This window comes from Colletes latitarsis, chromosome 13 (genome assembly GCF_051014445.1).
Source record: "Colletes latitarsis isolate SP2378_abdomen chromosome 13, iyColLati1, whole genome shotgun sequence".
Classification (NCBI taxonomy): domain Eukaryota; kingdom Metazoa; phylum Arthropoda; class Insecta; order Hymenoptera; family Colletidae; genus Colletes; species Colletes latitarsis.
This window is the reverse complement of record NC_135146.1, coordinates 14,147,250-14,161,799: the sequence shown is the minus strand read 5'-3', so window position 1 is coordinate 14,161,799 and position 14,550 is coordinate 14,147,250. Positions and strand designations below refer to the sequence as shown.

The 14,550-nt window shown below is 29.1% G+C and overlaps 4 protein-coding genes across 13 annotated transcripts; 2 read left to right on the top strand and 2 right to left on the bottom strand.

Moving 5' to 3' along the window:
• Positions 1 to 193: 193 nt before the first annotated feature.
• Positions 194 to 4,135, top strand: Uvrag (UV-resistance associated gene). Its single transcript, XM_076780456.1, has 9 exons — positions 194 to 630; positions 848 to 1,052; positions 1,177 to 1,764; positions 1,862 to 2,034; positions 2,167 to 2,393; positions 2,469 to 2,639; positions 2,719 to 3,678; positions 3,770 to 3,836; positions 3,910 to 4,135. Exons 1-9 carry the CDS (start codon positions 526 to 528, stop codon positions 4,099 to 4,101), a joined length of 2,688 nt encoding a protein of 895 aa, XP_076636571.1. The 5' UTR covers positions 194 to 525; the 3' UTR covers positions 4,102 to 4,135.
• LOC143349319 (retinol dehydrogenase 12) lies at positions 3,838 to 7,416 on the bottom strand. 3 transcript variants are annotated; one of them, XR_013080888.1, is made up of 5 exons: positions 6,606 to 7,416; positions 6,286 to 6,521; positions 5,920 to 6,217; positions 5,548 to 5,841; positions 3,838 to 4,241 (listed from the first exon to the last, which is right to left on the bottom strand). XR_013080888.1 is itself a non-coding variant. In XM_076780482.1 (4 exons), the coding sequence occupies exons 1-4, from the start codon at positions 6,876 to 6,878 to the stop codon at positions 5,668 to 5,670; spliced, it is 981 nt and encodes a 326-aa protein (XP_076636597.1). In that variant the 5' UTR covers positions 6,879 to 7,416; the 3' UTR covers positions 4,701 to 5,667. The 3 variants fall into 3 exon arrangements, 1 of the variants encoding a protein (XP_076636597.1); XR_013080887.1 differs by lacking the exon at positions 3,838 to 4,241 and adding an exon at positions 4,254 to 4,693; XM_076780482.1 differs by lacking the exon at positions 3,838 to 4,241 and having other exon boundaries at positions 4,701 to 5,841.
• A 138-nt stretch (positions 7,417 to 7,554) lies between these two features.
• On the bottom strand, positions 7,555 to 12,430 carry Egh (beta-1,4-mannosyltransferase egh). 7 transcript variants are annotated; one of them, XM_076780475.1, is made up of 4 exons: positions 11,445 to 12,020; positions 9,947 to 10,755; positions 9,691 to 9,874; positions 7,555 to 9,633 (listed from the first exon to the last, which is right to left on the bottom strand). In XM_076780475.1, exons 1-4 carry the CDS (start codon positions 11,449 to 11,451, stop codon positions 9,311 to 9,313), a joined length of 1,323 nt encoding a protein of 440 aa, XP_076636590.1. In that variant the 5' UTR covers positions 11,452 to 12,020; the 3' UTR covers positions 7,555 to 9,310. The 7 variants fall into 7 exon arrangements, with proteins under 7 accessions (XP_076636590.1, XP_076636588.1, XP_076636585.1 ...); XM_076780473.1 differs by lacking the exon at positions 11,445 to 12,020 and adding an exon at positions 12,292 to 12,430 and having other exon boundaries at positions 7,555 to 9,874; XM_076780470.1 differs by lacking the exon at positions 11,445 to 12,020 and adding an exon at positions 12,040 to 12,274 and having other exon boundaries at positions 7,555 to 9,874.
• Pop4 (ribonuclease P/MRP subunit POP4) lies at positions 12,291 to 14,498 on the top strand. 2 transcript variants are annotated; one of them, XM_076780490.1, is made up of 5 exons: positions 12,291 to 12,812; positions 13,064 to 13,203; positions 13,687 to 13,870; positions 13,952 to 14,077; positions 14,156 to 14,498. In XM_076780490.1, exons 1-5 carry the CDS (start codon positions 12,770 to 12,772, stop codon positions 14,290 to 14,292), a joined length of 630 nt encoding a protein of 209 aa, XP_076636605.1. In that variant the 5' UTR covers positions 12,291 to 12,769; the 3' UTR covers positions 14,293 to 14,498. The 2 variants fall into 2 exon arrangements, with proteins under 2 accessions (XP_076636605.1, XP_076636604.1); XM_076780489.1 differs by having other exon boundaries at positions 12,297 to 12,812; positions 13,687 to 14,077; positions 14,156 to 14,495.
• Positions 14,499 to 14,550: the final 52 nt, after the last annotated feature.

The following is a 14,550-nucleotide window of genomic DNA, read 5'->3' as shown; positions in this document are numbered from 1 at the left end:
AACGGAGAAGTTATAATAAAAATATGTAAATAAGTTTCCAGATTACTTCAGCGATCCACAGGCGCGAATCCCTTTTAGATTCAGAATTTCCCTATTGTAACACGCAACTGGTAATATTTGACTTTGTTAAGAATAGTAAGGGTATTAAAGTAACTTTAAATTTAAACACTTGCCGGTACTGAAAAGATCTGGTCAAAAAACTAGTGAACATCGAAATGCATCAGTGTCAATACGAAGAACTGTCAAAACTTCGAAAATGATGATGTTTTGTAACGAGTTTATGTATAATTAAAAAGAATAACTGTAATTAAAAAATATAATTAATAAGATAAATATTTTATGAATGAGAAAAATTGCATTTCAATATCATTCATTATTGTTTGCTTAAATTTTGAAACAATTTAGATAACCTGAAAATACATTACAATTTCGAATATAAGTTATAGTTTTCTACGTTATTGTATTTTACTGTGTCTTATTTTATACTTTAATGATATTACATGCGCGGTATTATGAAGTTATACAATGGAGGTTTCGGAGACAACAAACCTTATTAAAGATTTCGATTTAACCCTACAACCACGTATTGTTCCACGATATAAAACTTGGCTTCCTCTTGCTACACAACAGGTAATTATCTATATAAAATTGTTATTGTATGCTTAATTTAAACATAGTTGCATTTAAGTACATACAGTAAAAATTTATAGTAGTTATCAGTGATGATGTTATGTTCAAACTTTTAAAAATGGAATAAACTGTCAACTTCTAATCCATACAACTTCTAATACATTTAATTATATTTTACGTATATACTAATTAATTTGATGGTATACATAATTTTCAGTTGAGGCTTAGAAATCTTATACAAGTAATAGGATATAATTTAAAATCAAATGGAAGTAATGACACTTGTTGGTTTTATTATACTCTACATAGAACATGTATGTCTTCTCCTTTATACACAAGTGAAACAATTGATAATGCAAATCCAAGGTGGTCAAGCCTTGAAGTACCAACTATACATGCTACCGGTTATTCTACTGCCAGTGGTGAGCTTTACAATCTGTTAGTACCTTCAAGGAAACTCAAGGCTTTCCAATTGAGAATGTTATAGAATTATTATTCATTACTTCATTGAAATTTATATTATAAATAATATATATTTTTTAACAGAGGTTATCATAAGGCTATGGAAAAGGATGGTTATAGATAATACGATGACTGATGTAACTGTATTTACATGGGGCATATCTTTTACTGGCTTAGCATACATGGGCCCAAAACTACCAAATACCTTAGAAACTGTGCTAAAAGAGAATTCTCTAATCTTTCAATTTCATGGTGGTTTTTTTACATCAGTGTATTGTTTTATTGAAACTCCTGAATTAAAAAGATATCTACATATCAAAATCAATACATCTGAAATAAAAGATAGTTATACTGTGAGTAAACTAAGCAGCTTAAAAATTAAAATGGAGGCATTGATGCACCAAACAGTATTAGTGCAAAGACTTCGGATACGAATAGCTTCTGGAGATAACTTTCATACTCCAAAGTACTTTCAATCTTCGTTAAATAGATTATTTCAGCCTCATAAAGTAAATAAGGAAAAGAAAGCCGAGATAATAAAAATACGTAAGGAATTAGAAATGGCTAGATTTAGAGCAAAATTATTGGAACAAGAAAGAACAAGGAAAATAGGTGAATTAAGAGTGTTAACTCAGTTGCATTCTAATATCATGGAAGAAAATCAAGATTATGGTATCGATTACTATATAATATTATTTATTAATTTTGCATTATATATATTAAAATTCAAGTAAAACGATTTTAAACTACAAATTTGTTTGTGTTACAGGTTTGAATTTGATGGAAAGGTATAGAGAACTTAGTAGAGATATAGAAAGATTACACGAATGGCGACAAAATCAAACAGATACGAGAGAAACATATTTTCAATTGAGTAATCAACTTGCTCATAGAAGGAGACAATTAATTTCGGAACTAAGTTTAATATATCCTATTACCCAGGTCTGTATGCAACACTTAACACAAGAATACATTTTTCTAAACATAATATGTCTAACCCTCTTTTTAAATAATGAAAGTGTAAAATGTATTAATATTTTTAATCACAATTTCTAAAATATTTTTATTATACAGAATGGAAATGGAAAATTTCGAATACATAATGTACATCTACCTGATAGCGAAGATTTAGAATTGTCAAATGATACTGAAGTAGCTGTAGCATTGGGATTTGTTGCACATACCACACAAATGATTGCTAATTTCCTTAATATACCCACTAGATATCCTATTATACATTATGGATCACGTAGTAAAGTTATAGATCATATCAAAGAAAATCTACCTGATAATGAAAGGCAGTAAGTATTTTATTTTTATCTAAAAATCTTCGTTTAAGTGACATAAATAGCTGATAAAATTTATCATATTTTTAGATTTCCTTTATTTGCTCGGTGTAAAGATAAACTACACTTTCGATATGCTGTTTATCTATTGAATAAAAATATAGCTCAATTAAGGTGGTACTGTGGCCTTCCAACAACAGATTTAAGGGCAACTCTTTCAAATCTCGCTACTTTGATAAATATTAGACCAAATCCATCACAGTATGTAATTAAGCTTCTGTTGTAATTAAACATCAATTTACGAAATATTTTATAATCGTAAAATTGTTTTACTTTATAGTTTGGATAATTCAAAACGAACATATTCTATTTCATCCCTGGATATCGAAGTTGGAAATGGTAAACAAAATATACCACTAACTCCCCCGATACAAAAAATAATTTTTGAAAAGTGTCATCGAGCTTCGCGATCTATGAACCAATTGAAGAGTATAAAATCTTCTCTTGGTTCTTCTTTGGATCAAGGTTTAGACAAACCTGTACAGCCCCTTGCTTTAGGCAGTCAATCAAAACGAATTTGCAAATCGGAAGACAGTGCCATTGACAATAAAACGTTGGTACTAGTAAAAGATAGATCGAGTAATAGCAGCAGTGAAACCTTAAATAACGCTATTCTAAGTAATATCAGTGATAAGAATGTCGAACTCAGCACTAAAGTAAATAATGAAATTGTAATAGAAAGTAATATTGAAATTATGGTACCTACATCTGTTTCTACATTGATTAACGCTGCAGACAGTTTGGAAGGTTCGGTGAGCGTAAGAGACAGAAGCTCAAATTCTATAAGTAGTTGTGAAATGGCACTTACTAATAGTCAAAATGGAGACGATAATTCAAACGATAATAATATAATTAAAAAAGACGAAACTGAAGAATTTATTTCAATTACCAATGAAATATTAAAAAATGTCAATGATGTTATAGATAATGCTTTAAAAAACGGAAAACATAGTGAAGATTATAATTCAGAGAATGAAGCGCCACAAGATTGTGATAATTCTAGAATGGCAGATAGTGAAACAAATTTTAATATTCATGAACGTAGTGCAGGTACTATTGAAACGTCAGCATACGATAAAGAACATTTAGCTACATCATGCTTATCATTAGACGATATAATGTTATGCACTTATGAAGACACTAAAAAGAAACAAAGGACAAGTTCTATTTGTAGTTACCCAGAAGAATATCCTTCATCAAAGAATACTGTATCACAAAAACAATACAACTTAGAATCAAAGTAAGTTTTTACTAGAAAAAAAAAAAATAATTAATTCTTGCTATATCTACAACACATAAAAATGGTAAAGAAACCCTTTTTTTTACCATAGGAAAGATAGGATAGACACTTTGTATTCTAAAAATTGGTGCCATAATGATGGAAAAAGAGAACCACTGGTAAGTTTGTATGTAAATTTTTATCGAAATATTATTTTCTCTTACTAATATAATATTATTTTCATTATTTTAGTTGGAAACAGAATTAGTACAAACAGCACAGAAATCAGACTGTTATTTGTACGATGAAACAAACAAATGTGACTTTGAGACATCAAGTGACTACATTGACATTATTAAGCGTAGTTCAGAAAATGTGTATGCACGCACTGAAGCTTTAGCTAATAAGAAAACCAGTTTTAAAGTAATGAAACCACGTCTGTAAAATTTACATTCTAAAATATAACACAACACTGTTATTGCTCTAATAGTTAATATCTAAATGTACCAGATCCTAGTAAAATTCAATGCACAACTCGCATAGAAAAATTAGAATTGATATTTATTACTTAATTACATGAAAATCTGAAACAAAAAGAATTTCATGCATTTTTCCTTAATTATCGAAATATGAAACTCTGCATTTATCTACTAAATATCTTGTTCAGAATTTACTAAAAACCAAAAGGGAAAAAAACATTTAAAAAAAATAGATGAATTATATTTGTTACGTTTTTAATATCTATTATAGGTTTATGTTGTATTTTATTAGTTTTAAAACTCTGAAAATTCCGAGATACAACACGATAGACGTATGTTTCTAGTACTATTGTATTATCTATACGTAATACATTTAGGTATTCATGTATGCACATAGATACATACATACATACATAAGTGTTCTCAGTATTGTGAACATTGACTTCGACTTACTGTTGCTAGGCGTAATTTTGTGACGGATCAATTATTTAGTTCCTTTGTTAATTTGTTTAAGTTAGAATAATTTAATTGTTTTATTTACAATTTCCTGTTGGATTCTAATAATATTTAAACATATTTTAATCTACTTTGATAATAATTATATTTAGTAATATTTGGTTAATAATTGTAGCAGAGAATTTGGATTTTTAAATACAGTTTCCATATTTTTGTAGATAAAAATACTATTATCCATGCAAACTACATATGAGAGGACCAATCAAAGTATTAAAATAATTATTGCTTGACAATGTAATTTATGTACTAAATTTGTGCAACTTTCGTAACAAAATATTACAGTGTAAAGAAAACAGAAAAGTATGAGATATCTTTTTATGATGAAATACAAAATGTACAATGTTTAAATAACATAATATCGTATTTTATAATGTATTTATTGTATCAGTGTAAGTATCTACTTTTTACTAAGTTATCAAATATTTTCTATAATGCGATTACTTATCATAGTTAAGTATGTTATGTTAATAACTTCATATACAATAATTACTCTAAGATAAATTATAAACCTATGTACGTAAGAAGTACTTATTTTTATTCAATTTGTTAATAGTTAAATAGCATGTATATATTTGATATATGTCGCATTATAGAAATGCCTATAAAGTATAGAAATATTATCGTTATTGTAACTATTAAAATCTTTTCATTTTGAGTATTTTATTTATAACATTGCAAACAAAAATATGTTACTATTTCTTATGAAACCTATGGCAACAATTTATTAAACTTACTATATGATTACACTGTCATATTTATATACAAAAATAAATGTCAAATGGCCATTGAATATATATTCAAAATAAAATAATGTAAGTTTGCATACATAAAAATATTCATTCAGGAATCTTATGTACCGTTTTATCAGATAATATTTTTATTGTATTGGCGGTACCTTTGCAAAAATCATCGCCTAAATCATCCGACGAACGACGTTCAGAAAAATAGACTTGCGAGATATCTCGTCCGTGGTGTCGTATGAATCATATTATACCAGTCTTAATACCAGTCAGTACTAATCACCACCACTATTAATACCAGTCAGTTTTGCACTTACAGTCCACAAGCGCAGTGCTACAGCAGGGTCTAGTGCTTTTTTTGAAAAATACTGTTTACAATCGCGATATATATTGCCGCTCTCATTAGATAAGGAAGGCTCGATTGCACAGTATAACACAGTTTGTGCACCCTGTGAAAAATTATGAATACAAATATAATGAAAGTATTAATTAGAAAAATATGTACAATATATAGAGATATTTATTACCTGATTTGCAGTACGTAAAAACAGTAAAGCTACAGGTGAAAACATTATGTAATGAAACCAACTTCTTTTAACGTTTCTGAACAGTCCTGTGTAAGTGAATCCAGGACAAACCATGTAAACATTAACACCACTATTTTCAGTTCGTTCTGCAAGTTCAATACCAAAATAGGTATTGGCTAACTTTGAATTACAATAGGCAGGATTCATACGTCCTTTAATTGTCACCTCTTTCTCACCATTCAAGTTTGAAAAATCTATTTCACCGAATTCAAAGAGCTTAGATGTCACGATCACAATCCTATCATGAATAAATTACAATAAATAAATAATAAATTTTATTCATGCTATTTATGTTTTACAACGCACCTGCTTGGTGCATTTTTCTTCAAATGTTCTAAAAGTAAATTTGTAAGCAGAAAATGACCTAAATGATTCACACCAAAATGAATTGTAAATCCATCTTCTGTTAAAGCATGTTCTTTAGCAGGTACGTATACTCCAGCATTATTAATTAATACATGAATTTGAGGAAAATTTCTTATCACTTCTGTAACAAATTCTCTGATTGATGAGAATGATGCTAAATTTAATTGCATTGGGACCTGTGAAGACAATGAGGTACATATACAATCGTATGTAGCACTAATATATAATAAAAAAGAAAGAAGTTATAAAGTTATGTTCACCAATTCTCCAGTAAATATGTGAGAGCGTATATCAGATATAGCGCTGCGAGCATTTTGTAAATTTCTACAAGCCACGATAACCGTAGCTTTTCTTTTTGCCAATTCTTTCACTGTTTCTTTACCAATACCTGAATTTGCACCTGTCACGATAAATACCCGACCTTGCAAACTGTCCATATTCTTATATCTTCCCCAAGTACGTTCGCGACATTTTCGTAGTAAACCAATAATTAATACTATTGGTAAAATTAAGTAACACCATGAAAATACCATATTTAAACGTAGTAACAAAGATGCTTGACTGATCCCCGGGTGCACCGGGGACACCTAATTCCACTACCTCACACTATGCCGGATCACGCATAAATGCCCTCTTGCCCTCTTTCTCGATTCTCCGAAGCTGCCCGAAGTGAGCGCGGTCGCACTTCGGACTGTCTCGTGAGAGTCAAGAGAGAAAGGTTCACATTTGCCTTCTCGCTCTTGAACAACTGAAATTCGACTAATCGACTTCACGTCAACGATATATGATTTCGAATCTCAACTGCTCAGGCATTTTTACTTTCTGACCTATCTAAGACCTTTGGTCAGTAACTATGCCATGCGTACTCCTCGGATATTTAAATAAAAAAAATGCTTACACAGGATGAGCGAATTGAAATGGAAATAGTTACAATGCATATTTATATGTATTCTAATATTTCTTTTATGAACGAATGAATTGCGAAACTCTGAGTATTTTTTCGTTTTCTAAATTAGCCTTACTTAAGATACACTTTAATATATGTATATACTTCACAAATTATATTTCGATACAAGAGCAACTATTATAACATATTAGTACCATAATAATAACATTTATTATGAAAAGCTGCATTGGACACTAAAAAGCTCAGGTTTCCCATTCCTATCTAGATAATTACAATCTTAACGTAGATAATGAACACAAAAATGTTTATCATTGTTTTAATCAAATAAAATATACATTAATTTTGAATAATTATTAAATTGTTCAGTTTAAATAGAATGAACCTTAATATATGGTGGTATATTAACCCTCTGGTAGGCGCACCTCTTTTCGTAACACGAGCAGGTGTACCTTATACTCCGTATACGCGGCGTTGATATTATGAAATTTTAACTTTTGGGATAAATAGGTAGGAAAACTTTCAAATGAAGAATAGAAAAAGGTCCGAAATCGGTCCGATCACATCCGATGTACTCTGTACACTGGCGCGCCTGCCGGAGGGTTAATATATTAATATGACATAGTCTAAGATACTATGTACATTCAAATACATTTATATATAATTTATACATCCATCCACACACAATAATTTTTTTTTAAACGATGCATTTGTAGTGTAATACTTGATTTTACATTCATAATGTATGATGTTTTTTTCTTTTTTCTTTCAATATAACTTATAAATTTGTTTTTTATACTAGTTTTTTTAATGTAAAAAGTTTAAATTCAGTTCTTGATTAACATTGACATATGTAAATATTAATCCATTATTTGTAAAGTATTTATATATTGCAAATAATGTGCTTTATATCCGATATTTTAAAAACTATAAGAGATAGAAATTTAATTATTATTTGGCATAAAGTACTTTCCTTATTCTTTACATAGTCAATTATAAACATTGTGTCCAAAAATTTAAGTAAGCATAAATATGCAGGAATTTTAGCAAAGAAGCTAATGAACAAAGTAGCTGAGGAAGAGGGAGAAATGCAACAGATGTTAGAGGCTAGAGAGGTATTTAAAGGATAAAAAATTGGTGTTATACGGAATAAAATTCAAAATTATGAAGTTTAGCATGGGAAGAGGGTAAGAAATGGCTGAAAAATTTAGAGAGGAGAAAAGAGAAAAAATAAAAATATATTTGAGGGAGTGAGTCTGGTAGATTAGATGTTCTTCCAAAAATAAAGATATAAGTATGTGATATGTGGACCAAAGATAAGGGAGTATGTAATAGTAGATGTAAGAATATGTGTATTCCTTGTTTAAGTTAAGTATAAGTTAAGTTTTACGTTTGTAGTTGTTAAATAATGTTTAGGTTAAAAATTTGTTATATACAAATGGTATATATTAATTTAAGTTGGAGGAAGATTATATGAGGAGCGATCTCTTTGTAATCCAATTTTGGAAAACAATAAAATATCTATGAATCTATCTATCTATCTATCTATTAAATTTTATATAAATTATGGTACAGTAAAAAACTCATAACACTTTAAAGAATGTTTTTAACACTTTGAACTCTTTTAAATAAATAATTTAACAACTGATTTATGAATGATTTGTTTATATGAATAGCTCTATATGTATATGCATGGTGGGGCATTTAAAATTGGTTAACTGAATAATTCACTTAATTTTCCCAATAGAAAAAAGTGTCAAAGCTATCATGAGCCTATTAAAACTAAGCAACTTCTTTTGACACTTTTTTTCTATTGTGAAAAGCAAACAAGTTACTCAAATGAACTGTTTTAAATGCCCCATTCTGTATACATATACTGGCTTCTAAATGTACTAATGATTATTAGGCAGTCTACATGCACATATCATATAATTCATATTATAACTAAACTCTTTGTGACATAAAGATACCTCTACTTATTTTAATCTTACAGGTACTAATGATGCATGAGCACTCATATAAGCATATTATTGCCATATACACAAAAATTTTATAACTCTATTATCGTGGGTTGTATTCTTTATTAACAACATAAAATTTATGTTTCTTACCAAATAAACCCCATATGACAGCAACATTCTCAATGATCACATTGAAAGGAATTGTTGATACTGCCCCACATATGCATAGTATGAATCGAGGAATACCAAATCGATATAAAGAAAATGATTTAAATACTCCAAAAACATACATATAAATATTCACTGCACCAATGAAAGTGCACAGAAAATCCATAAATGGTGGACAGACAATAGGATAAAGTCCAGCTAATATAACATTTGAAGTAGAAAGAGGCAATGTTACCCATGCATAACAGGATATGCCTAGAAGTAACTTTTTACTCAATGGAATTGCTTTGGAATGTACGACAAGTAATATACCTTGTAACCATCTTTTTCTTTGTTGTACAAAATCCCATAATGTAAATGGTGATTTTTCCCACATTTCACCTTCTATAAAATCAAACGTGTATCCTTGAGCAAATGCCTTCATTGCAAAGAAACAATCCTCTGCTACAGATCCATCCAATCCATTGTTGAAAGAAACTTGTCTTTCTGCACCCATCTATGATAAAGATATTTGGTAAGTTTTCACTATAATTCAAATATCAGTGTAAGTTATGCAATAAAAGATTACCTGAGTGACAAAATAAGAACCTTTCATACTAAAGAATGGCTTATGAAACATAGTGAATTGTAATCTTAATTTTCCCATATCATCTGCTACTCTAAAACTGTCTGCTAAAGTGGTAATCCAATTAACAACATCTTCATTTGCATATGTTATTAGCCCTTGTCCAAATTGATGTTTTCCATCCAATACAAAATTCAGTATTCCACGAACAGAATTTTCAGTCAATAAAGTTTCTTCATCAAGGTGCACAATCCAATCATGATCTGCTAATTCATTTATTGAACTTTCCAAGCAATACTGCAAAGCACGTGCTTTGAACAAAGCACCACTGCTTGTACGATAATTTGGTGGTACAACAACTTCTCTAACTCTACGATGAAGAGGCAATCCAACTGGTATGTCACTTACTACTTCAATTTGAAAATTCTCTAAACCTGTTTCTATACACTTGTCTAAATTTTTCTTCACGTTTGTTTTAATTAAATTTGGGTAGTTTCCACGTGTCACTATTCTAATACAAATGAATGGTGCAAGCAATGGTGAACCTTTTAATACAATTTTATCTGGGAATGCATTGTAAATTATCAATCCAATGAAGTTAAATAAAACTTGAGGAAAAGAAAGAAATGTAAGTGTCCGTAAGAAGTATAAAGTAAATGCACCAACAAATCCATATTGAACCCATGGGTCTAATTGTTCTTTCCTATCAATGCTCCAACTAAGTCCACCAGTAATTAATTCAAGAACAATTATAACCGTAAATAATACACAACAGTGTAAAATGTGTTTTGTTATACTGTTCAGCATTATTCCTGCAAATTATAAAATTAAATAAATTAGCAATTACAAACATTATAAGTACACTTCACTATGTTTTTAACATTAATCAATGTAATAAAATTCTACAAACATCAATAAAACTGTCTTATAAGTACAGCTAATAAAATAAAACTTTTTAAATAAATGTAAATTAATGTTTATTTTTTATTTAGTGTACAAGAGATTAGAAATAAATATAATAATAATTAGTAATAAATTCTCCTTATATAAGAAAGTATATTGTAACTTAATGAAAATAACAAACATTGAAATTAACATAACCTTGTCAGCTTGTACTTTTAGATATGTAAATTGAAAACTTACATAACATATTAGACAATAGTAGATATTGATATTGATATCACGGACAATTTCAAATTATAACTTATTAATCTAATTTTCAGTTTCAGAGAGTGATCAATTACTTCGTAAATTTTGATACAAATATTATATTAAGATTCCTAGTAAGTATATATCATTCTTCCAATTTGTTCGATTAAAACGATGTTTCAAACATTTCGTTACATGTACCTTTTCTGTGCAATCAAATTTAATCCGATATATTATTCGAAAAAATCTTTTCTCGACCCATTGCCCTTGGCAACAGGTGAATACAATTAGATGTCGCATAAAATAATTACAGACCGGTATGAACAAAATTTATAATTTTTATAGCACTTGCCTTTCATTGATTTTCATTGAATCAGAGAATTACTCATATTCACACATCCTTTAAGTCTATTTCACTACTGAAGTGACTAAATACTGACAAGAGAATACTGACAAGAGATAACAAATCTAAGAAATTTGTAAATCGATTTTTTCACTCTCAACTAGTAATGAAAATGTATGTATTTAATTCCGTTAACAAGGAACACTAAATAAGTATCCTCCTTAGATTTTATTTCTGTTTCACATATATTGTAGAACTACAAAAAACTAAGCAACACGTATTTTTTATATTGGCGGTAATTTAATTTAAAGGGAGTGAAACAAAGCCCTAAAAGCGTAGTATGTAATAAGAATAATTGGAATGTCTCGCGGAAATACTGAATTCTCTCGACTCTTAATGTATGCCTAGAATGATTTTATGGAATTTTCCAATTAAATTATTATACAAATATATTTTAAAAACTCGATAGGATAGTCATTGTTTGGCAAAGTTCTATCAATTACTGCAAAAAGATTTTATTCGTCAAGTGCTAACTTGATCCTTACGTTTCTTACAGCTTAGAAATGTAGAGTGAAATGGGCATTTTTAATATTTGAAAAAATACCCATTTTGTAACATTATACTTTGGCAAGAACATTTTAATTCCTGTCGTTTTATAATCACCGCGGGTATAAATAATTCAATGAGTCAGAATCATCGATACGAGACGAAGCCCTCGGTGCATTGGGGACACTTTATTCGCGTGTGGGAACAGTTTGGCCAGATTTGGCATAATTAAGTGCATCGACGACGACACTAGAAACGACGAACTTCCTTAGCGTTTAACGGAGTAGTGGGAAAAGCCGACATATCCTACCACACGAGCCACATGTTATGCCAGGTCAACACTTCATGCAACTTCGGGAAATCGATAAAGAACGTGAATGGGAGCCTTTCTCTAAATCTTCAATGAAATTCTTCGTCTCTCTTCTCCTTCCGTCTTGCTTGGCGGTTGAGGGATGTTTCCCGCGGGTGCCCCAGGGGACTCCGTTTTTATGCACGTATTAAGACGAATGTCGACCAATCGGAGCCTAACTGGCTGTTGATTGGCTCCGAGGCTGCAGTTTCATTGAAATATACTTCTCAGACCCGAACTTCTCCGAACCAGTTCTGGTTCCTTTGAACATAAACATGAGCAAAATCTAACAATAACAAAAATTTGTTTTTTTTTCAATAGTTAAAACATGGTCAGGAGGTTTTAAAACGTGTATTTCATCATATCAAGAAAGAAAGGTTCACACTTCGCCTTCTTTTTCGATTTCCCGAAGTTGAACGAAGAGCCGAGCTCACGTAACATGTCGCCATCGATACACTCAATTATGCCAAATCTGGTCACACGTATGTGAACTCATAGAGTTTTGACATCTTTTAGTTTGTAGTTTACACATACGCTGTAGTTGCATTTGTATTTGTTTTACAATTGATAATTCATGGTGACAAAATCCATCTAAGTATTTAATTTTAAAAATTTATTAATAATTGTGATGGCAGAATCGAATCGTATGTATTTGTGAAATAATACGTTAACATTGCAATCATTCTATGCTATTGTTTCTCCATTAATAATTAGTATTCGTTATTACTTACAGAGAATGTATGTTTAACATTGCCTAAAAATATAACAAAGCAAATTAGTACATGCAAAAACAGTGAACAATATATCATAAACTTTTTACAAAATACATTGCCACCTAATGACAGTAATTCAATTGCTGATGAATTAAGAAAGGTACAATGAAATATACATCTAACAAAGAATGATACAAACAAAAAATTTATATAAAAAATCTTGTTATAAAACATATTTTATAAATTGTTTTAACTTTTAAAAAATTAAGAACACAATTATAATGCACAGCATACATAATTGTATAATTTGTGGTGCACAGTTATGTATGCAGCAATATGATTAGCATTTTCAACAATTTGTACATTAATAAATGTTTTAATTTTATGTATAAACTTGTTCAAATCATTTTATCATATTAGTTTTAAACTGAATGTATTTGAATGCATTATTTTACAAATTCAATTTATCTTTTCATGTAAGACCATTATTTTCTAGTTATTTTCTAATTATTGGTCACTTTAGTATTTGTATAACTTAAAATATAATATATTACTATTGTATTCAAATAAATACTATTGCCCAGATTTTGTTTATATAAAATAAAGTATTTTAAATATGCATTAATGTATAATTATTTTGTAGTCATTTATACTCAGTAAACATAAAAATAAATGGAATAAAAAGAAAAGATGTAAAGGGAAATTATTAACAAGTAGAAAACGAATGCAACTTGGTTTGCGTAAAATTGGTTATAAGGATAGCATGAAATATAACGATTTATTACCATTAAATCAATTGTGGCTAAACTATATGGAACAAATGTTAGGTTACAAGTTTTTTAATAATGTACCAAAAGATCCTACTGATTCTAATTGGGAAACCATTAATCAACAATTAATTAAAGCAGATTTTCATGGTGCTGAAATATCAGTTGTAGGATCAAAATGTCCTAGTTTAATTGGGTTACATGGAATAGTTATTCAAGATAGTAAAAATACTTTCAGAATTTGTGGAAAAGATAATATTATTCGAAGTATGTAAATTATTTCACATTTTCCTAAAATTAAATGTTATTCAAATATTACATATTGTAATATGCATTGATTTTCAGCTATACCTAAGGATGTTATTATTATGAATATTTATTTAAACCAAATAAAACTGGAATTATTTGGAAAAGATATTTCCATTAAACCTGCAGACCGTACCATAAAAAAATTGAAGAGTGGCCGTATATATGAATTGTAATATATGAATCAATGTATTCTGTGCAATGTGTGCATGTGTAAACATAAAAACACAAAATTGTGTACAAATACTATGTAATTTATGTGAAATCATTAATTACAATTTATAAAATTATTAAGAAGTAAACTCACCATTTAATATTTGTAACCTAATAAACATACATTTTATAGAAAAATATAATTATATCCAATGCATTTTAATTTATAGTAATGTAATATTTAGTATGTTTGATTGTAAATGTTTTACTTAAAAAGACTT

Coding starts and splice junctions, on each gene's coding strand:
- Uvrag (XM_076780456.1), top strand. CDS start 526: ATGGAGGTTTCGGAGACAACAAACCTTATTAAAGATTTCGATTTAACC. Junction 631..847: donor TTCCTCTTGCTACACAACAG/GTAATTATCTAT, acceptor CATAATTTTCAG/TTGAGGCTTAGAAATCTTAT. Junction 2,640..2,718: donor ATTAGACCAAATCCATCACA/GTATGTAATTAA, acceptor TTTACTTTATAG/TTTGGATAATTCAAAACGAA.
- LOC143349319 (XM_076780482.1), bottom strand. CDS start 6,878: ATGGTATTTTCATGGTGTTACTTAATTTTACCAATAGTATTAATTATT. Junction 6,218..6,285: donor AAGAAAAATGCACCAAGCAG/GTGCGTTGTAAA, acceptor TATTCATGATAG/GATTGTGATCGTGACATCTA. Junction 5,842..5,919: donor TTTTACGTACTGCAAATCAG/GTAATAAATATC, acceptor AATTTTTCACAG/GGTGCACAAACTGTGTTATA.
- Egh (XM_076780469.1), bottom strand. Junction 9,875..9,946: donor GTTCTTATTTTGTCACTCAG/GTAATCTTTTAT, acceptor TCTTTATCATAG/ATGGGTGCAGAAAGACAAGT.
- Pop4 (XM_076780489.1), top strand. CDS start 12,770: ATGTCGCCATCGATACACTCAATTATGCCAAATCTGGTCACAC. Junction 12,813..13,063: donor TATGCCAAATCTGGTCACAC/GTATGTGAACTC, acceptor TATTACTTACAG/AGAATGTATGTTTAACATTG. Junction 14,078..14,155: donor AAAAGATAATATTATTCGAA/GTATGTAAATTA, acceptor ATTGATTTTCAG/CTATACCTAAGGATGTTATT.